The sequence below is a fragment of the Aythya ferina genome (genome assembly GCF_964211825.1).
Source record: "Aythya ferina genome assembly, chromosome: 25".
NCBI lineage: Eukaryota > Metazoa > Chordata > Aves > Anseriformes > Anatidae > Aythya > Aythya ferina.
This window is the reverse complement of record NC_140323.1, coordinates 3854437-3876386: the sequence shown is the minus strand read 5'-3', so window position 1 is coordinate 3876386 and position 21950 is coordinate 3854437. Positions and strand designations below refer to the sequence as shown.

The 21950-nt window shown below is 57.1% G+C and overlaps 1 protein-coding gene across 9 annotated transcripts in view; it reads right to left on the bottom strand.

Annotated features, from left to right (window-relative positions):
• Positions 1-2645: 2645 nt before the first annotated feature.
• Positions 2646-21950, bottom strand: part of ATP2B4 (ATPase plasma membrane Ca2+ transporting 4) — a 43526-nt gene continuing 24221 nt past the window's right edge. For 5 of the 9 annotated variants that reach the window (XM_084497720.1, XM_084497723.1, XM_084497721.1 and 2 more), the window contains exons 7-22: positions 21454-21489; positions 19710-19871; positions 19398-19612; positions 19066-19308; positions 18703-18944; positions 18122-18356; positions 16912-17091; positions 16692-16779; positions 16443-16549; positions 15303-15494; positions 14994-15207; positions 14528-14739; positions 14071-14178; positions 13518-13700; positions 11272-11361; positions 2646-6296 (exon numbers count right to left, since the gene is read on the bottom strand). In XM_084497720.1, coding sequence (XP_084353846.1) covers positions 5991-6296; positions 11272-11361; positions 13518-13700; positions 14071-14178; positions 14528-14739; positions 14994-15207; positions 15303-15494; positions 16443-16549; positions 16692-16779; positions 16912-17091; positions 18122-18356; positions 18703-18944; positions 19066-19308; positions 19398-19612; positions 19710-19871; positions 21454-21489 — 2813 coding nt within the window. In that variant the 3' untranslated portion in view covers positions 2646-5990. Of the gene's footprint in view, positions 6297-6327; positions 6571-11168; positions 11362-13517; positions 13701-14070; positions 14179-14527; positions 14740-14993; positions 15208-15302; positions 15495-16442; positions 16550-16691; positions 16780-16911; positions 17092-18121; positions 18357-18702; positions 18945-19065; positions 19309-19397; positions 19613-19709; positions 19872-21453; positions 21490-21950 lie in introns of those variants that run through there. The other 4 variants (XM_084497725.1, XM_084497727.1, XM_084497728.1 and 1 more) reach the window with 4 other exon arrangements.

The following is a 21950-nucleotide window of genomic DNA, read 5'->3' as shown; positions in this document are numbered from 1 at the left end:
AGGACCCGCAGGTTGCTCCCTGTGGTAGCAGCAAAAAGCCCCCCAAATGTCTGTCCTGGGGTACAGACAGGTGAGGCAGCCCCGTCACTGCGCAGACACCCACGGGACTCGTCACCAGAGCCACTATCGGCTTGGCAATTAAGGACGTGGGAGAGGAGCCCACGTCACGCAAGCACTCATGTCTACCCTGGACAAAGAAATAAACATTGGCTGTTTTTCTCCCCATTTAAATAGCTAAAAGCACCGCTAACAGTTTATTTCTTTGCGTCCAGCCTGTACTAAGTTTAAAGAAAGAAGCAGCTTCTGTTGAGGAGGTGGAAGATGCTGTCAGCAGAAACACCGTGCCTAGAATGCGAGCAGGGAAGACAGCGATGCTGCGAAATAAAGCTTTTACAGCCGCTTCATATCAGTTGGCCCGGGCTCCAAGGGTCAGACACCCAGCTGGAAGATTGAATTTCCTCCTTGATAGCCTTGCCCAGCTCAATCTTGCCATCCTGACTTGGCTCCAGAGAAAGCCTCTTATTAAAGGCACAGAGAAGCAATAGCTTCTCGGCCAAAAACTAGGAGTTAAAGCAATCTAGTGAAAAAAAAAAAACTGTGCTTGGGAACAAGAACGTTTCAGAAGATTGCTTTTATTTCTCATTGTCACTCGTGTCTTGGCAAAGGGCCTCTACAGAGGCAAAAGAGTCTCAGCACTGAGGTAGGACATAGCTCAAACACCATCCCCAGAAGCTGGAGATCATAGCCTTGACTCACCCTAAAGGCATCGCAGAAAGGGCACCAGGTAAGAGGACAAGGAGGATTTTTGCTCTAGGGTTAGTTTGTCACATAGCCCAGGAGCCACTGGCTTTGGCTAGCATTTGACAACTGATTCTGGACCTTGAATGGAAGAAGACATACTCTGCCTTTGAATAATGAGGCTTGCAGAGAGAAAACCCACCCTGCCTATAGGGACTCTGTCATAGCAGTGGGGTTGCTTCTTGATTCCCATCCCTCTTTCCACCCTGCAGGCCCTACTTGCACGCTCTGCCTTGCTGGGATGGGAAGCTCAGCCATTCATCCAGCACCAGGAGAAGATGGGGATTGATTTCACAAGCTGGTGGACACACTGAGGACGTCACAGTTACATGTGGGCACATTTTATTCTCTGGATGCACTTGCGCATTGTTTCTGCTCAACAGCCAAAGCTTTATTGATTCAAAACCATTTCCCTTCTCCCCCACCCCCAGCATGTTTTATTTATTTATTATTATTATTTTTTTAATTTTTGTATATGTACCCCTTTTCCCACCCCTCAACTGCTCGTCCACTTCTGATTTGAGTAATATCTCTGCTTGGAGTCTGTTTTCTCAGAAGAAGCTAACTGACAATTCATTCAAATTTTTTTTTTTCTCCCAAGAACCATATAAATTACATGCAAAACATTGTACATAGAGATTAATATCAAAATGCAATACAGATCAGGTGCACTTTAAGCTGGACTCTAGGATATGGCAAACACACCAGGGTACATATTGCTTTGAAACCACCATTTTTTTTAATGTCATGCATACCACATAATATTCAGTCTTTTGTTTTGTATTTTTTCTGTTTTTTATACAAAAATACCAGTGCTTATTATACTAGTTACTGGAAAAGAAAAAAAAAATCAGATCTGTGTGCCCTCTTCAAATCAAAATTTTGTTGTGAGAGCACTGGATAAATATATATACACACACAAATGTTGGTTTAATACTGTATATATATATATATATATATATATATTTTAAGGGGAGGAAATAAACTAAAGGCAGTTTTAGCCATGGGCTTCTTTGAAGGAAATTTGATTTTTTTTTATTTTTTTTTTTCTGTTGAGCAGGAAGATATCAGAGACAGGCCAGAGAGACCAGCCAGCCTCAGTAGCAGGGGGCAGCCTAGGCAAAGAGATGCTGGAGAGGAACAGCTATGTGCCAAGAATGATGCTGGCACTGCCCCCCAACCTCCCTGGCTGGGGCAGGACCAGAGGAGCATCCCCCTCATCATCATGCACCACTGCTCGGGAGATTTGGGGCTGCAGGAGTGCAGTTTACAGGTTGCGTGCTCCAGGGGCTGATGAACTTGTAGGAGCTGGACACGGGTGAGGAACATTGCGGGTACAAGCATCCTTCCCCCCGAGAGGTACAGAAGCCTGCAGGGATTATTCTTTGAGGTCCCTGCAGTTATGCAAGGGCTATGGAGGGCAACAGGAGCTGGCAACAGCATTGTGGAGGCGTGCTTCTTGGATTCGGGATGGGGATTTCCCATTAACCCCAACATCTTGTCACCACAAGAAGCATTTCTGAAGGGGCTCAGCACTACAGGACGTCTACTCCTTGGCTGGGGAAAGCCAAAGGCTGCCCATGCTAAAAGGTGGTTTAGTTTTTTTCCTTCTTGAGATTGTTTTAATTTCTTTTATTTTAAGCTTATTGCACAAAACCTTTGAAAATTAAGTATAATCCCTGTGCAAATCAAAGAAAACCTAATCACAGAATGCAAATGCCTAAAAATGCCTGTTCAGCAATGCACACAGGACGTGATGTAATGTCTTTGGTACCAACCTGCCAATTTATTTCACAGAAAACCACCACCACCAGAGACCCTACTGTTATTAAGAACTGGATGCAAAATTATGTTCAGAGTGTTTTAATAACAAAGCATTCCAAGGCAAGTTAACACAGATCACAGGGTATGACTTCGGTTCCTGTCTGGCATGGCACTCTCCCCCGTGCACACTCGTGGCAGTTCAAACAAAGCAAAAAATAAAAATAAAAAATAAAAAAAAATCTCCCCCTCTTTCAAGGCATGTTGCAGAGAGTCCCCAGAAGTTCATGCTGCCGACCATGCCTCTCCACGTAGAGCACCAATCTCCCCCAAACTGTTTTTATAATGTCCTCAATAACTTAACCCAATAGTCAGCTGCTGCCAGTATATCACTGAAACTAAATAGAAAAAAAAAAAATACTTTACAGAAAAGATGTATGCACAATAAACGCTTATATTTTAAGCAACCAGCCATACCAACATAATTTATATAAAAAAACATTTGTCTTGTCCAACTAACGTCTAGTAGAAAGATGGCTGCTCAGAGAAAAGGAAGCTGACTGGCAGCCGGTCGCCGATACACGGAATTTGTTACCTGTCACCAAACTGCCGTCACGCGTCGTCGCGGACGCGGGACTCGAGATTTTATTTATTTTATTTTTTTTTCTTTAAACAAAATACATATGGCTGACGTAAAAATATCAGTTTTTGATCTAAAGAAAACTATATATATATTTTTTTTTTGCATAATATTTATATATAATTATTTTCCCCCTCCTAAACATGGAAACTAGAACAACAAAAATAGATCAGCTAATGAACAACCAGACCCTTGCGGCAACCCACCAGTCACAGATTTCTGGGAGCGACTTTAAGAGCCTCCAAAGTTGGCTTTTTGTTGTTTTTCATTGGTTTAAGGTTGTTTTTTGTTTTTGTTTTTTTAAGCAGGTTTGAGGTAATAAAAAAAATATCAAAAGGAAAAAAAACAAAACAGTGCCCCCCCCAAGTATTTAATAAATATTTATGTAAGCTTGTAAGAACATCATATTTTAATATTTTTTTTCTTTTTTCTTTTTTTTTTTTTTTTGCAAGTATTTAAAATAGAAAAAAAAAAAAAGTGATCTTTTGAGCTATGTCCCCAAACCCCACGGCCACCCCTCTCTTACACCACTGGTGCACCCCCAGGCAAGCAGCACCCCCCTGTCCTGCCCCTGCCCAAGGCATTTTTTTTGGCTCGCGTGCAGGAGGAAGGGGAGGCCAGCGATGGGTTTTTGTCTGCGCGGGCAGGGGCCTCGAGGTGCCTCGAGACTTGAATTTGCAATTGAGAGGGGGGCAGTGGTGGCAATTTCTCCTTGCTGTTGGCAGTGTACGGAGCCCAGCCTTCACCCTCCCCTTGCCAGCACCGGGGAGGGACGGGTGGGTCGGTGCTGGGCTGGGCAACGAAACAAAGACACTTGGTTTTTGCTGTTGTCGTTTAAGGAACACTTATTTCTTGGCAAAGTACTGGGCCCTCGCGTGGCAGGCGGTGCTGCAGGCAGTGCTCGGAGAAGGCACGGGAGATTCTGCTGTGCGTTCTTAAAGGAAAGGAAAAAAGAAGAAACCAGCCAGCCCCCCCCCCTCTCGTGGGCACCTCTGCTTACGGGGACAGAGGCCGGGCAAAGACGACATCGTACAGCCAGTTATGATCGGGTTCTCTCTGCTTCCAACCAACCCAAACCCAACAGGACGAGGGACAGAAGGCTGCAGAGCTGTTTCCAGCCCTAACCACCCAAAGCCACTAACCAGGGGTGAACCCATGGGGGAAAAAAAAAACTAAGCCTGAGCAAAGCCAACTCCTGCCTCCTGCTCTGCCCCCTTCTTGGCTTTGCAAGAGGGTCGGGGCAGAGCCAACGTGCCCAGCACCCCGGGACCTCTGCTCAGACCCCGAGGCTCTCACCCTGGGGAGAAACAGGTACAGGAGATCGAGGCGAGGCAGGATGCGGGGTGAAGAGATGATCTTCAAAAAAAATAATAATAATAAAATGAAAATAAAGCAGCAAATGAGGCGTGCAGCACCCCTGGGAGCCCTGCGGCCAGCCAGCCAGCCTGCCAGCTCCGCAAGGGAGCCCCTTCCCTGGCAATCACGGGTTCTCCCATGGGCCGTGGAGACCCCCTCCCTTCCAGGGGCCAAGCAGACAGCCTGATTTGTCCCTTCCATCAGCCAAAAGCTGGCCCAGCCGTAGCAGCAATAACCTGCTGCTCATCCTCCTACCGCTTGGGAAGGGATGCGCGGAGCTGGTGGGCGCCGCTGGAGCATCCTCGGGGGCTCCTCGGCACTTCGCTGCAGCTTGGCACTCCGAGGCTGGAGGATTATTTAGCCCAGCTGAGCACACAAGCCAGAACAGGAAGAAAAAAAAAATAATAAACACAAAAAAACCCTCTGCTCCCAACAGCAGGGGCTGCTAAAGCTTTCCAGGGCTCTTGCCAAAAGTTTCACAGCCGCTCGCGAGCAGAAGAGATGCGTTTCGTAGGATTCCCCAGGAAAGAGCCCTGCTGCTCACCACCACCGTTCTTCACCCCCTTTACACTGCCAGCTCACCTGCACCTAACTTGGTAGAAAAAAATAAAAATAAAACCAGAATCTTTCCTGGCCAGCAAGGTTCCAGCCGAGTCCCTTTCACTCCTTGTCTACCCGTCACTGCTTTGGAAACAGAGAGAATCGTGTGCGCACGCAGAGGAGGAGCTGTAAAGGCTAGGTACCATTTTTTTCAAGGTGGAAGACTGGTGTACATCCCTGCATCTATCAACCTGCGAGTAAACACCTTCCTCCTGGCTGTTTGTTTGCTTTTTTATTATTTTTTTTTCTTTTCAACTTGTCGCACTACAGTGCTAACTCCCCCGCTTCCCGCTGTGAAGTTCCTTGGGGGCAAATCCCACAAGCAAAGAACAAACCCCAACATTAGAAGAAAACCTTAAAAACCACAAGTGGAAAAAAAAAATAAAAAGTCAGAAGTGCAGCCCACAGCCCTCGGGCAGGGAGCGTGCATGTAAGACTACAACAATTTGAACTTTTCTTTGAACATGCATTTTCTCAAAGTGAAAACCCCCCTCACGGACGCATGGAGCCCAACTCCTGGAGAGGAAAATGACCTGGCTGTTTCACTTGGGCGAGTACCACTGAAAAATCAGGGATGAAGATGCACAAAATTTTGGCGTAGCCCCTCTCCCGACACCCAGCATTGTGGTACTCCGGTTCCCACAGCTAAATAATCGTTAAAAAAAAATAATAAGAAAAAAAAAAAACACAAAACCCCCCAAAATGATATACGTATGAGCAGTTTGACACGAAGTGACCGCAGTGTGTGATCAGTTACTGGTGCCAACATCACACAGGGCGCGGGGCGAAGGTGGAGGAGGAGGAGGAGGAGGAGGAGGGGGTCGAAGTTCTAAGGTCAAACCGATGTCTCCAAGCTGTGTAAGGGGCTTTCGGGCTCCGGGAAGGTGACCTCGGTTTGATCGCTGTCCACTGCATTGTTATTTCTGTTGAGGGCTGTCGATCCACCCAGGCTATCCCCACCTCGCTTTTTGAGTCCGTCGGTCTCGGGGTCGTCTTCGGCACTGTCAAGGAATGGTGTTCGAGGCTCGTCTTCCTCCAGGATGAACTCCGGGTGAGTCATGAAGTTATGGATGGAGCTTCTGGACTCGGGTTTCTCGAGGCCTTCGTACAAGGAGCTACGGAACGCATTCACCACTTTGATCTGCCGGGAGGCGAGGGCGCAGAGCGTGGGGGGGAGGACAAAAAAAAGAGGGGTTAGTAGTGGCTACGAGAGGCCCGAGCTCCCAGGAGAAACTAAAAAAAAATAAAAGACGATGAAACAAAAAAGGACGACAACAACAACAACGTCACCACCACTGAACACACAGCTAAGTCAAAATGAGAGATCTATGGTGAACTAGGAGGGCCAACATGGATCAGACTCAGGCACTAGGTGTGTGATGGGGAATCAACCGACTATGGGGCGACTTCAGAAGCTGCAAGAAAAGACATAAAAAAAAATAAAAATAAAATAAAATAAAAAAACAGATCACTTCGAATGAATGGAAGCCAAAATGCATTAGTTGTCATTACGTGTGCGCACGCGTATCTGTGTGTATCAACGAGGACAAAAAAAAAAGTGGAACTACGACTCAAAAAAAAGAGGTGGGTTAGACAAAGAGTGGGATCGCTTCAAGGCAAAAACTCTACCGTGGGAGCAACGCGTGTGCTTGCTTCGCTTTTTTAGTCCTACAGAAAGGAACGGGCTTTAAAAAGGCGTCACCGGCTTTTCAAGCCCACGTGCAGCAGCAGGTCCAGGTGGGTGCCACGAGCAGCAGAACGGGCCCCAGCCAAGCATGCAGGAAGGAAGCCAAATGCCCACGAGCTTCCCCGCACTGCTGCCACCCGCATCCCGGGCTGGAGCTCTGTGTCCTGCCCTGCAACGTGCCCGAGGACCCGGCGGTTCCCAAAGGCAGCTGTTTCGGTGGATGCTCTGCACGGAAAACAACCCCAAACCTTGCCAGGACCTCTCGCTGCTCCCGTGAGCAGCCAGGGGGGCTGTCAGCACTGCCAAAAGCCAGGCTCGGGGCACGGCAAGCGGGAGATCCAGAGCCCAGGTTGGGCAGCCAGGCTGCGGCCGTGCCGCCTGCGTAGCACCAGGAGGGAGAAATCTGGAAGCCAGCCGGGACGGAGGCCACCGTGGGATCCGCTGCTCCTCCAGAAACCCAGCCTTGGAAAAAAAAAAAAAACCTCTTCCAGCCCTCCCTCTGTAGCTGGGTCGCAGCCGTTGGGTCGGATGGGTGCCGAGGGGGCAGAAGGCAGCGATGCTCGGGGCTGATGTCGCCCCCAGGCAGCAGCGTGCAGGGGCTGGGGTGCATGGGGCGAGCAGCGCGGGCACAGAAGTGCTCCAGCCCCCCGCGGGTGACTCGGGGCTGCCGTCACTGGAAGATGTCAAAAGGCATCACCGAACGAGAGCGTTGCCATCTGCGGGCTTTCCAAGCGGAGCTGACAAACCGAGCTGAAGGCTTCCAAGCCTGGAAGGACCTGGTGAAGTCGCAGGGCTTTGCCTTTTGCTGCAAAGCCGGGAGCTGCCCAGCACGGAGCGCTCTCCAAAGCATCTCTTGGGTCACTCCGCTGCATCTTCCGCTGATCTTCCCTGCTGCCTCTCCCCAGAGGGCCCCATCAGCTCACACCAGCACCCTCCGGGCTCGTGGCACCCTCCCAGCCACCAGGGAACTGCCTTGAAGTCGGTAACACCTCCCTGGAGCAGCAGCAGCCCTGCTCTGTCCGTCTCCTGCCCCACGGAAGGAGCCCTGGTAGCCACAGGCCACCTCCACCTGCTCTCCATACACGTCCCCTGCCTGCTCTCACGGTGGCACTGTTGGCTCTGAAGCTCGGGCACAAAGAGGAGAGCCACAGGTCGCATCGATGGGATGCTCTCCGCAGCCTCCCCACCACTCAGCCGGCAGCCGAGGGAGCAGAGAGCGCAGGGCTGCCAGGAGAATGATTCAAGGATCCTCTTATAAGCTGTTGAGGCTGAAAATACTCGTGTGTGCTGCCACTTCTTCGGGAACGGGCTGCAGAGCTGGTGAACAGAGGCACCCCTTGTCCCGGGGAGCTGAGCCGGGTTAAGCAGTCGGCCTTGGTTGGATGCTAGGAGGGAAATCGCCACGCGGCACAGCCAGCGAGGGCCTCCTGGGGTCTGTGGTCTCAGCACAAACAGCACCCCCAGAAGCAAAGCAGAGAAGTTACTCCGAGATGAGTCCTGTGCCTGAAACCCTGGGGATTTTACCTGCAGGATGCTCCAGGGCTCCCCTCCCATGGGGGTGCCCTTCTGAGCCCGCTCTGGGTCAGTGCGGCAGTGCCACCCCATGCTGGGGTGTCCCAGGGGTGCAGCACACCTTCTGGGAACAAAGCAGCCAGCTCCAGCACCCACACGAGCTGTGTGGGACACCCCCGAGGAGATAAGGGTAGCTCTGTGATGCTGGAGCACCAGCTGGCTGCGGGAAGGGAAGGTTGGCGTGGCTGGGAACGGGAATTCGCAGCTGCTTCCTGCACTAGGATCTCCCGCAGCAAGATCCTGGATAAATCCAGGATTTAGGGTGAGTGCACAGGACAAGACAGACCACTGAGCACTGCCTCGTGGTGATGGCGGTGACCTGTCACTTCGTCTGCATCCCAAGAGCAGCAACAACTGCCCAAAGCACCGACTGCTCAGAGGCAGCGTGCAGAACCACCCGAACCACACGCAGCCACAGCCTGAGCAGGATAAGGGGAGCCCTGGTGCCCCACGACGAGGTGGCGAGCCCAGTACAAGCTCCAGCAGAGCAAGGAGCAGCCTCTCAGACACCCTCCAACACCACTTCAAGCGCTGGCGAGCCCGGACCCTGCCTACCACATCACTGCCTGCTGCTCCACAACAGCGTCTGCTCCACCTCTCCCCAGATATTTTGATTTAAGCAGCTCCCTCAAACCGATGCACAATCAATTCAGGTGTCCCCTCATCAAAGGAGCTTGGTGTAACCTCTGAGCTTGGAATAAATCCTCGTTTTACACCAGCACTGCGAAGAGCTGGGCAAAAGCCACTGCCCAAAAGGGAGGTGGGAATTGGGTCCTCTGCACGATGCCAGCATCGGCTCCGCCACCGACCCAGGGCTTGCTGGGCCCAGCTGCCTCAAACCAGGTCCCAAAGTCCCAAAGAGGCACGGGTTTAGCTCTGCTGACCACCTCCTGGAGCCAGTCCTGAGATTTCCCTCTCCTCCGACGCCCCCCAGCCCCACACACGAGGCTGCCAAGGTCCAGCCCCGGGGAGCTCAGCCGGGAGGCAGCGGGATGCCGACAATCTGCGGGGAGGGAAGAGGAGCGCAGAGGGAGGGCAGGAAAGCAGCAGAGGGCGTAGAGAAAAGTCCAGATAGAGAACAGGGGGAAGGCTCAGCAGCCTGGGTTAGCCTTTGGTAAGGTCGGTTGTTGCCTGGAAGGACACGTGCCATCCGAGTTATCCACCCACCCCCCGCTGCAGAGCCCGGGGGGGAGCATCAATCCGCAGACTGCAAAGAAATCTGCATTTGGATTTTCTCCCCCCAACCCTCCCCTGCCCTGAGACCCCCCCTCTAAGGGGTTTTCTGCCGAACAGAGTCCCGGCGGTGCAGAGCTGCAGTCAGGAACAGGAGGCAGCTGCAGAGCTGCAGGAGCACGGGGGGGTTGAACACCGCCAAACTCAGGCATCGGTGGCGGCTGAACAGAGAGAAAACAAAAAATCACCCCAAATTCCCTCTTCTCTCCCACGCTGCGTAACCAGCGGGGACCGGGAGCTATTCAAAAAAGTCGCCGAGGGTATTGCTTTAGTAAGAGAACGAGGAAAATGACTGTGCAATAAAAAAAAAGCCAATTATCCGGGAAAGACACGCTACCTACTCCCAGCCTGGCACAGCCCTGCGGAGAGAACCCGGCTCCCGTGCTCGTGAGCCACCTCTGCTGCTCACAGGGAACAGGGAGAGGGCACCACATCGCAGGGCTGGGATCAGGGCTCGGGGCTTTGATCAGCTCGGGGCTGGGACCCCAAAGGGGTCCTGCTGGGCCCAGCCACGTTTTCTGTCTCCGTTTGCATGCGCAAAGTGGCGGGCGCAGAAAGGAGCGGCCAGCCGGGCCCCGCCGAGCTGCTGCGCGGGGCAGCGATGCTCCGGGGACACCGGGGGGACAAAGGGAGCCCCCTCCGTGGTGTCCCCGCAGAGCTGTGACCTCTTCGGTGTGCTCCTTGCCACGGCAGCGTTGGATTTACGCGGAGCTGTGGCGCGTGCGCTCCGGCGCCGTCCTGCCCGGGGCTTGCTGCAGCCTCGAGGCAGGGCTCTGGGGGGGTCCCCAGGGTGCGCAGCGAGACCCCAGCCTCGGCACGGGGACCTCAGCCCTGTCCCAAACGGCATGCAGGTTAACCCACAGCACACGGGGGCTGCTTGCTTCCAAGCCAGCTCCGATCCGGGGGGCTCGGCCGCAGCTGAGCCGCGGTGACCGCACTGCCGAACCCCCCCGATCGTGGCAGGAGCCCACAAACCTCTCCTGGCACTCGTGCAAAAAAAGGCAGGGAGCATGCAGGCGGCCCCTGGCCGCAGCCCAGCCGGCCCTCAGGAGCGTGCTGACTGCTGTGGGAAGGGTCCGAGAGGTTGCTTTGCTCTCAAAAGGGATTTTAGGGTTTCGGTAAAGCAACTTCTCCACCAGCCCCCCGGGGACACAGCGCTCCCTTCTCACAGCAAGGCTCTGAGCTGCTGAGAAAGGCTCTTTCAACAAGAACCCCCCCAAATTTTGCACCCCTCGGGAGGGCGGACCCATAGGTCAATCCTGCAAAGGAGGAGAAGAGGTGAAAGAGGAGGAAGCAACGAGGAATGGGGTGGGGACGGACCTGAAGGTACCATCGGCTCGTTCAAGGTGCAACGGCGTAAAAAATCCAATTTGTTTTTTAAAGGCTCTCCCGCCCCATCCTTCACTTTAGAGATCAGCGCGTCAGTCAAGGGCCAGAGGGAGAGAGAACAGGCTGGGGGAGGCTGTGCAGGTGCTCGCTGTGGTTATTAGAAGTCATGCATTGTAATAGACTATCACTCACTGCCCGCAGGAGGAGATGCAGCAGCAGCAGCAACAGCAGAAGTGGTGGGAGTGGAATTGACGGAGGAAAGAGCTACATGGGTTGGGCTAGAAACATTTTTTACATCGTGGTGCTGGCTCACGATGGAAGGCTGTCTCCTGAGGGCTCCCTGCAAAGAGGAGGCGCCGGTCTGGAATGTGTAAACTACGTCCATCTGCAAAGAATCAGAGAGTGAGATAGCGTCGCCCCGGGCAGAGACAGGGAGAGGGGTCGGGGACAGAGGGGAGCGGGGTTCGGGCAGGCACACAGGGACAGGAAGGAAGAAGGAGGGATGGAGAAGGGGGAAGGAAGGAGGAGAGCCCCCCGCCCACGCTCCCGCAAACCCGCAGGGGTTCGGTGGGTGGCTGGGAGCAGAGGGGAGGCGGGCTCCGGCCCCGGCAGGTGCGAGAGGTGCGGGGTCGATCCCCAAAAGTGCGGGGTTTGTCCCAGCACCGAGAGAGGTGCGGTGGGGTGGGGAGCACCCCGGGTTACCCCGACAGTCTGCAGGAGGAGCAGAGAGAGGCAGAGGGCAGGCAGAAGTGGGAGCTGGCAGCCGGCGGGCTGGAAACTGCACTGGGAGAGCGTTTGGGGTCCCCTCAGCCCTACGGGGCCGCGGCGGGCACCCAGGGTTGGGGCTGTGCCCGAAGGCATCGCAGCCTCCCAGCCAGGGCTGCAGAGGGCTCAGGGGGGAGCTGGCAGGGAAACAGCGAGGCAGCACCCCCAGGGGGGCTGCGGGCACCCTCCAGGGACCGAGCAGGGTCGCTGCCACCCCAAAAACTCTTTCCCCCGGGCTGTGCCCAGCCCCACAGCTCCCCTGGGGAAGGGCCAGGGTAAATCACCCCGGAGATGCTTCGCGTCCTGCTTCGCTCCTTGCCCAGCCCGACCTCCATCCCCAGCGGGGTGCTCGGCCCCGGCACACCTCGAGGAACGGCCCCGCACTCCTCCTTCAGCCCCGCTGACCGGGGGGCACGAGCCCGTGCGATGCTCGGGTGTGACCTGCTGCTGCTCTGCCCAAATTCAGGGCACCGCGGCCACGAGAGAGATGCTGAAGCAGCACCAGGACTCGCCAACAGCCGCAACGTCCAGGAGCATTTTTTTTTCCCCCCACATATTCTAATAGCCACAGCTCGTGGGAGCCACCACGGCTACAGGAGGGAGACCCCAGAGCCTGCGGGTCCGCGTTCGTACCTACCAGCACACCTGGATTGCCCCCCAAAGCCCGCGGCTCCCCGGGGAGCCAGCTGGGGGGAGCAGGCAGCTCAGCCCCCACCTCGAGATCCTCAAGGTGGTGTATCCCAGAGGAGAAGCCAACACGGCACAAGGCAGCTGCCCTGCTAGCTCTGGTCCCCGTGCCCGGGGCATTTTGGGTGGCCCGAGTTGTTTTAGGGCTGAAGAAAGAGGAATGAAGGGCGATGCAGCCCTGCGTGCCCGCAGAGATGGGACTTAAACAGCTTTGTGCCAAGGGGCAGCTCTGCCCCAGGCCTCGAGGGGAAAAAGGGAGCTCTCCCTGCCTCGAGCTGCCAACCATCCGGGTGGAAAAAACAAAAAACAAAACACCCTTTGGGGAAAAAAACAACTGGTGTAAAAAAAAATCACACATCTTAACCAATCCTCGTCCTTGCGCCTCTGCGGCAGGGCTGAGAGCACCAGGCAAGGAGCCAGGGGAGCTGGCAGGGAGGGATGGCAAAAGCCCCCGCGGGCAGAGGGAGGTGATGCTTGCTCACAGCAGGGGGATCTGCTGGGAAGCTGGCAGCACCCAGCACGGCCAGGAGAACCGAGGGGAACCTGAGCTCCAAGATTTGGGGGAGCTCAGAGACTGCAGCTGGCTCTTGAGAGCCCTGGCAGCCTCCTGGCATGGGGTGCAAGCCTTCCCCAGGCAGCTCAGGCTCTGCCCAAGCCCGATGAGAGCTTGCATGACTCTGGAGCAAGAGCCAGCCCTGCTGCAAGCCCCCCGAGCAGGGCAGGAAGGCGCTGGGTGCGCCACGATGCAGCCCCATGGGGCCGATCCCCAGCAGGCTCCAGCGCTGACCCGCTGCTGAGCGAGGTGCCTGCAGGCAGGGGGCTGCAGGACGCCCCCATCTGTGTAAGAACAGCCCCCCGTACCTCCCCCTACCCCAAGCCATCCCAGCAGGCCAGGCCGTCCCGGTTTGCCAAAAACCAGGGCAGACCCCAAAAAGGCACAGGTGGTGGGAGGAGTCTAGCCCAGGAGGCGATGGCATCCTCCGAGCAGCAGCCGTCGCCTCTTTCCAGAGGGAGCCCCTGGAGAGAAAGAAAGAGAAAGAGAGAAAGAGAGAGAAGAAAGCCCCCCGAGGAGCCCCCGCCCCGCAGTACCTGCGTCTGTATCCTGTTGAGACCCCTGAACCACAGGATCTGCCCCCGCCGCAGCTCCATCTCCGCGTGGTCGATCTCATCCACGTCCTCGGGCAGCTCCTCCTCCGGGATCTCCTCCTTGGTGATGCCGTGGCCGGCTTCCTTCAGGAACTTCAGGTGGCTGGTCGGGACGGTGCAGATCAGCTGGGAGGGGGGAGAGCAGAGAGAGCAGGGCTCAGCCCGCAGGCTGGGGCAGCACGGAGCCCCCAGCCAGCAGCGTTCCCCCGGGGAGCAGCCCTGCAGCGAGCTGCCAGGACTCAGCGCGGAGATGCCAGCCCCAGGACAAGCAGGGTGGGAACAAGGAGTCTTATCACACCGAGGAGGAGGAGAAGGATGCTGGTTTTAGGATGGAGCATCATCTCCTGCCCCAGTGCTGAATAAATGCTGGGGGGAAGCAGGGCGGTGAGGCAGAGAGAAAGGAAAGGCAGAGGGAAAGGCCAGCAGGCTGGGCTGGGATCCCGTCCAGGCACGGAGGAACGGGGTGGATTGATTTTTTACAGAGGCTGGCTCTTACCTGGCCCCAGAGGAGCTCTCCCACTCCGATAAAAATACACCAGAACCACTGGCTCAGGGTGAGCCCAGAGCAGCTGAAGGGCTTCCCACCGAACTCCACAATGATGATCTGCGGCACAGGGGAGAACAAGTCACACGCCGGGAGCTCAGAGGGCTGCAACGTTCAGCCACGGGTAGAAAAGGTCCTCCAGAACCCCACAAATCCCCTTCCCGGGGATGAAAACTGGGGCAAGGACCTCGTATCTACGCTAGCAAAGACACCAGAGGTGTGCTGCCAGCCCTGGCACCTCCCGACACACTCTAGACCCTAGACGCCAGGTTGTGTCACCAAGAAGCTGCTAGAGAATAAGGGGATAGAAGGGGAATAAGGGGGCTACGGGGAGGGACAGCAGCACCCATGGGTCCTCCCAGCCCCCCCCACCCTTCCCCTTTCCTTAAATCTGACCCCACGGCCTCACCTGGGCTGCAAAAGTCCCCAGCACCACCGTGCAGAAGATGGGGTTGCGATAGATGGCCTCGAAGACGTTCCTCTCCCCGTGGATCTTGCGCGCGTTGATCTCGTTGAAGAGCTGCATCATGACGAAGGTGTTGAAGACGATGGTGTAGTGCTCGGTGGGCGGCGAGTGGAGCGGGGCGTTGCGGCCGCTGTCGATGTCAAACAGCTTCTCCCCTAAGCAGGCGAGGGGTTTTCGGGGTGGGGGCGGGCAAGGAAAAGAAGATGAGATCCCGTTCCTTACCTCTGCTCGGCCTCAACAGAATTAGGATCCCAGTTCTCAGCGTAAAACCTCTGTCATCACCCGTCTGCTTCCCATCCCGTCAGCTCCGTGGTGGCCAACGTGGGGTCCCCAACACCACCACCGAGGGTGCGGTGGCTGCCCGCCCTTTTTATCCCCACCCCAGTTTGCTCGGGGTCTCGAAGCTCACCCACAAAAAGCAGCGTGAAAATGATGGTGAGCTGGTAGACGGCGTGCCCCAGGATGTTCTTCATCATGGTGCGGGAGATGAGCGGCTTGTTGCGGCCGTAGGGCTTGCGGAGCAGCAAGGACTCGGAGGGGGGCTCGGTGGCCAGGGCTAAGGAGGCAAAGGTGTCCATGATCAGGTTCACCCACAGCATCTGCACGGCCTTCAGGGGGGAGTCCTGCAGGGAGAGGAGGGAGAAACGTGTCACACCACCAAAACCTGCCCCGTTTTCGGGCCTTTTTGCTCCCCGTGCCCGGCCCGGCAGCCCCGTACCTGCGTGATGCAGGCGCCCGTGAAAGCCACGATGACGGCCACCACGTTGACGGTCAGCTGGAACTGCAGGAACTTGGAGATGCTGTCGTAGACGTTGCGGCCCCACATCACCGCCTTGACGATGCTGGTGAAGTTGTCGTCCGTCAGGATGATGTCCGAAGCCTCCTTGGCCACGTCGGTGCCTGCGATGCCCTTGAGGGCCGGGGAGGAAGCGGCAGGGATGAGGCACGGGGCCAACTCTGTGTGCTCCATCTGCCCGGCTCCACGATGCTGCTTCTTCCCCAAAAACAGCCCCGAGAGAAGACCCCACCGCAGCCAGGAGCTGGTGCCAGCCCTGCCTTTTGCTCCCAGTCCTTGCTCCATGCAGCAAACCGAGCGTGGAGGCTCCTGAGCAGCACAGCCTTCAGGGACAGGCACGGCTCAGCTCCAAACTGGGGCTCTGGGTCAGTGCAGCGTGTCACCCTGAGCTGTCAGTGCTCCTGATGGGTGACACTGCAGCAAGCAGCCCCACAGCCCCCCAAAAGTCACTGCAGTGTCTCAACACGGTGAGATTTGCTCTGTAGGAGCTGGGCACGCTGCATTTCTTACTGCCCGTACAGGGAGGCGCTCGCTTGGCACTGCGCACACCCAGTGGTGCCCTGCAAGGAGCCCTTTCCCTGACCTCGAGAAGCTTCCTGGAGGTTTGCAAAACCTGCCTGAGAGGGGAACCCCCGGCTTGTGCAGGGCAGGAGCTTCAAAGGGAAGCTGCACGGAGTCACAGCGAGCTCCAGGGCACTGCTGGACCTCCCAGCTCAGCACCCTGGGCCACTGTGGGCAGGACCCTGGTGCTCCACAAGCACTGTGTCACCTTGAGTTTGCCACCATCCCCACAGCTGGGGCAGAGAAGCCAGGCTACTGGAGGATTGTTTTCCAGCAATTGTTCGCTAAAGTCCTAGAAACTTCCTGAGAGTTCAATCAAACCTCCCTAGACGGTTTCTTCTTCTTTTCTAAGCTACCAAGGAAGATTTGGAAGAGTTTCATCACTCCCCAGGTAATTCGAGTGTTCAGAACAACCAAGCAGGACGTCAGTTTCTCTGCCCAGAAAGCAAAACCACCCCCGAAGCAGGGAGCACCCAGTGGCGATCCCACTGCAGTCCCTACCATGGCAAACCCAACGTCGGCTTTCTTCAGCGCTGGGCCATCGTTGGTCCCATCCCCGGTGACGGCCACGACCTGCCTCTGGTCACCGACGGTGCTGTCGATGATTCCTGCATGGGGGACAAGCAGAGTGGGGAAAGTCAGCTCCAAGGGCAGCCTCCAGCACTGGTTACGCTGCAAAATCACCCAGGCAGGGCAGACCGAGAGGCTTTGGGGAAGGGAGGCAGCCACAGGGGGCTGCTGTGCACCCACCTTTGACGAGCGTGTGCTTATCCGTCGGGGAGGAGCGGGCCAGCACGCGCAGCTTGGGCCAGATCTTGTCCAGCTGCTCCTGTTCCACCTGCAGGACACGGATGTGAGCAGGGCAGGGACCCCCAGACCCCCCTTTTCTGCCCCACCAGAGAGCACCAACCCCAAAACCCCTCGCCTCGAGGCACCCCGCTTCCCCCGAGAGGCCCCCCGAGGAGCCCACCTCGCCCTTCTCGTTGCGGATGAGCCGGTTGAACTCCTTCCCCTCCAGGCACAAGAAGTCCTCCCCCGGCAGCAGGATGCCGCACTTGGTGGCGATGGCGCGGGCGGTGTTGATGTTGTCCCCTGTCACCATGCGGACGGTGATGCCCGCGCGCTGGCACTTCAGGATGGCATCGGGCACCTGGGGACGAGCACAGAAAGAGGGTGGGCGGGCAGGGCAGGGCCACGCAGCCCCTCTGCTGCTGTCCCCAAGTGTCCCCCCCTCCCCAAATGGATCCGGGCAGGGTCTCGGTGCAGCCACGAGCCATTTAACAGCCACCTGATGCTCAGCTGGGTGCTCAGCTTGGGGACCAGCTGCCGAACCTAAAGCTGCCCCCCACGAAACCAGCTGAGCTGTTTATCCCTGGGGGTACGGAGAAGCCCCCAGGGACCAGAGCATCCCTCAGAGCAGCTCCCCGGGCAGGGTAACCTCATTGCTCTCTCCACATCATGCTGTGGAGCCGGGTGCCAAGGCACGGCCAAGACAATCCGTCAAAACGGGGGGCATCCCCCCTCCCAAACAACCCCACACTGCTCCGGCAGCACGTTGCTGCCCTAATGGGTTTATCTATTACGGAGCAGTGGGGGAAGAGGATATTAGTGAGGAATTAGCAAATCGAATCACAGCCTCCAGAGCCGGCGCAGACGGGGCATCTGTAATGCAATTCCCAGGCCCAGATACTTGAACATCTAATAAGGAAAGATGCAAGCAAGGCAGGAGCGCGGGGGCAAGCTCCGAAATGTAATCAAGAGGCAGGTAGCGGAGGGTTTATTGCATTAGGCCAGCTGCCTGCCCGGCACCCCCGTGGCAGATGGGGGCAGCGAGATGCAAGGAGGAGGGAGAAAAATTGGCTAGATCAGTCCTGCCCTCTCCAACACCCTCGTCACTCCTGCCTGGCATCAACATGGATTGCACATGGAAGGAGTCAGGCTTGTGCACAGACCCCTGCACCCGTAAAGGAGCAGGGTTTGGGGGAAGCAGGATGCCACCAGGTCCTTCTGTTCGGGTGTGGGAGGGAAATGCCAGCACGCAGCATCCTGGGGCAATTCGGGGATGGACGTGCAGGAGATGCTCGTGCTTCCCTCTGGGCCTCACGATCCTGAGGGACATGGAAAAGGGCTCCTAGCCCAGGAATGGGGCTGGGAGAAGGACAGTGAGGGAGCTTTGGTACCTCTGGCCGCACAGGGTCCTCTATCCCGACCACGGCGATGCAGGTCAGCTCGGACAGGATCTCGTTCTCGCTGTCCCAGTCGGGCTCGGCATCGGCGGGGAAGTCGCGGAAGGCCAGGCAGATGGTCCGCAGCCCGTGGCACGCCATGGGCTCGATCACCTTCTTCACCATCTCGTCCCGGTCCTTTGACTTGAACACCCGGGGGTCACCGTTCTTGTCCAGGATCCTGGTGCACCTACGTGGGACCAGGACAAGAGGGTGAGGGAGATGGGCAGTGGCACGTTGCCCTGCTCGGTGATCCCCCTCCCTGCCACCCATTGTCTCTGCCTGTAAAATGGGCGCATCCCCCAACCCAGGGCAGCCTACAGCTCTACCAAAACCACGCTACCAAGACCCCAAGACCCAACATTTCACCCACAGCACCTCCAGCTCAGCCCCTTCCTCCACGGTCCACAAGAGCTGGGACTTTTCACCCTCAACACCCTCCCCCACAAAAAGCTCCATGGCGCACTGAGAGCCCGAAGCCCCCCGGGGCTGGTGGGACTGGGAGAGGACCCGAAAAGCAAGGAGGGGCCGGTTACTTGCGGAGGATGATCTCGGAGGCTCCCTTGCTGTACATGCGGAAGCCGCCGTTGCCGTTCTTCAGCACCGTGCTCATGGACTTGCGCACCGAGTTGAAGGTGTAGACCTTGTAGAGCTTCTCCTCCGGCACCTCGTTGCGCACCGCCTGGTAATCCTGCTTCAGGTCCAGCACGAAACCCAGCAGGGCGCACTCCGTCTTGTTCCCCACTTGTCGGGGTAGCCCCCCTTCCTTCTCTGGGGGCTGGAGGGGAAGAAAGGGAAAGAAAACACAACGTCAAACCTGGGTACGGCAGGATGGGAGCTGTAGGGTTGGCCAACAGTGCTGGGAAGTCAAGGCTTCGGCTCTCCAAGAGCCTGCTCACCAGGATTTTGGACGTGTAGGCAGAGTTGATGGCGACACCGTTGACGATGAGGTCCAGGATCTTGGGCAGGATGGCTTCGGGGTCGGGGATCTGGCGGTAGTGGGTGTCCCCCACGTAGGCCTGCACCACGGTCATGCGGTTCATGGTGAGCGTGCCCGTCTTGTCCGAGCAGATGGCGGTGGCGTTCCCCATGGTCTCGCACGCGTCGAGGTGTCTCACCAGGTTGTTGTCCTTCATCATTTTCTGCAGCAGGCAGCAGAGCCGGCGAGGTTAGAGCCAGAAGACCGAATTTCCCCCATAAAGCCCTCTACATCCCACCCCAGAGGTCTCACCTTCACGGAGTAGGCCAGGGAGATGGTGACGGCCAGCGGGAGCCCCTCAGGCACGGCCACCACCAACACGGTGACGCCGATGATGAAGAACTTGACGAAGTACTGGATGTAAATGGGGGTGCACTCCGCCAGCCAGGGCCGGCCCTGCACCCCGAAGGTGTCGATGACGAAGTACAGCACCAAGATGATGACCGTGATGGCCGACATGATCAGCCCTGGGGGAAAAAAGGGGCAGAGCAGGAGGTGAGGGGACACAGGGGAGGCAGGGGACGGCCCCTTCTCACCCCAAAATTTCCAGGGAGAGCTGCTCACCTGCCTTCCCGATCTGGACCGCCAGGCGCGTCAGCTTCCCTTGCAGCACAGACTTCTCCTTCTTGGGCACCTTCACCTTCTTCTTCTCCTTCTCCTCGTTTTCCACCCCTTCCTGGCTCTTCAGGGGTTGGATCTCTAAGGCCACACCATCCTGAGTTTTAGCTACAGCCCCAGGGCAAAATAAGACACCACGTGTGAGTAGGAGAGAGACCAGAAGACCTGCAGGACACCACTGAGAAAGATGGTGGTGGGAGAGAGAGAGAGAGAGAGAAAACCCAGAGCACAAAACCATTCCCTACGACACACACCATTCCCTACGACACACACATCCGAGCACATGGAAACCTCGTGGCCTGGGGCCCTGTCGCCTCCCTGTCGCTCAGTCTTTGCCATCTACCTCTCGCCCCAGCCCCACGGATGAAGGGTCCTTGGAGCTGATGGTGGCCAGGGGCCAGGCAGGACCATTTCTCATGGTTTTGCTGCACAAAACCCCTTGGCCAGGCCATGGGCAGGAGGTCTCCAATCCCTCCACGGGCTGCTTTGTGCCCTGTAGCACACGGGGAGCACGTTGGGCTGGCCCCATAGCAGCTCCCATGCACTGGCAGACCCTGTCCCAGCGGGGACAAGCTTGGGAAGTGGCTTCCCTCTGCTCTGAGCCCCTCTTCGGTGCCTTAACGCCTTTTTAATGCCCTTTGGGGGCTCAGCAGGAATCCTTTCACAGGGGAGCTGGAGGGGTGAGATGGAAGGGGACGGTTAGGCGGTCGGATGGAGTTTGAAGAGGAGTGAGCCAGCTCCCGTAACCCAGCCCTGAGCCGTCCGTCACGGTTTTAGGACACGTTTTTAGGACCCAAGACAGCTGTTACAGCTTGGCCCGACTCCCTGCCCTCATCCAGCTGAGGGTCTGGAGACCCAGGTCGGCTGGGAGTTGTGGAGCAGGATGGGGAGAGAAGAAGATGCCAACCCCTGCGAGGCTGCTGGGGCTGGGGGCGCAGCGGGGGCCCCCCAAGTGTCCCAGGACCTGTCCCCTCAATGGTCCGAGACAGCCCCGAGCTGCCCCGTGTCTGCCACCTCCTTATGCCAGCCCCCGACACGGACAGAACAAGCACCCGGACACAGTCTGACGGGAAGGAGGGCAACTCAAACTGCTGAGAGGAGAGAGAGAGAGAGAGAGAGAAAGAGAGAGAAAGAGGTGGAGAGAGAGGTGCAGAAATGGGCTTCCTCCACAGCCTGCAAAGAACAGGGTGAGAAACACTGGCGAGAGACGCTCACGGAGTCGAGGCCATGGGAGGAGAGGGTGCAACCGTCCCGCGGGCCGGGTCCCAGGGGGTGGCTTATCCCGGGAGGACGCGATGCGCCCACCTCTCTCCCCGAGCCGTGCCCAACCACAAAGCCCGCAGCAGGGCAGCTCCTGGGAGGCACGAAGGTTCAGAGCCACCAGGTCACGCCAACGTGGACACGGATGCTCTGCCAATGATCCGGGCTGCTGGGAAGAGCCCCGTCCTCCCTGCACGAAGACTTTTTGGCCACGGGGAAGCCAGCCTGCATTGTCCCCGCCGCGCCCAGTGCCGCGAGGCCCTGCCGGAGCCACGGGACCGTTGCACCCTCTCCCAGGACAACGAGGCGAGAGTCCCGCCGGAGCAGCAAAGAGCACAGACTCATGAGAAGAAGGAAGGAAGGAAGGAAGGAAGGAGGAATGCTCGGTAGTTAGTGTGGTGCTGGTTCAAAGGATGGAGAGGCTGGTTACCTTTGTTGCGATTTTCGGGGGCTCCGGTTTTTTTACCTGTTCAAAGAGAGAAAGGGTGCAGGGCTGAGCACACGGAGCCGCAGCCGGTGAGGGGACAGGATGGGACGGGCCAGCCCCGCTCCGAGGGGCCGCACGCTGCTCCGGCAGCATCCGTGCAGGGGGCTCAGCACCACTGCTGTCACCCTTGGGTGCCAAGTGTGGGACCCCAGCCAGCTGGCCTCACTGGAGGCCATCCTGCGCCCCAGCACGAGGAGGGTCTGGAGCTCCCCAGCTCCCCCAGCACCCCATCCCCATATGTCAAGCACCCCCTACAACTCCCACCAGCACCCCACGGGGTGCTGGGGTGTCTCAGGCCTTTGGGCAGAAGCCACAAGCAGAGCTCGATGGGTGCCCAGCATGTGCTGAGCGCTCCAGCCCCCCTGCTGCCACCAGATCCAACGGGGACGCACAGACTTACCCCCCCTACAATGGGCAGCACTACAAGGGGTAGAGCCCCA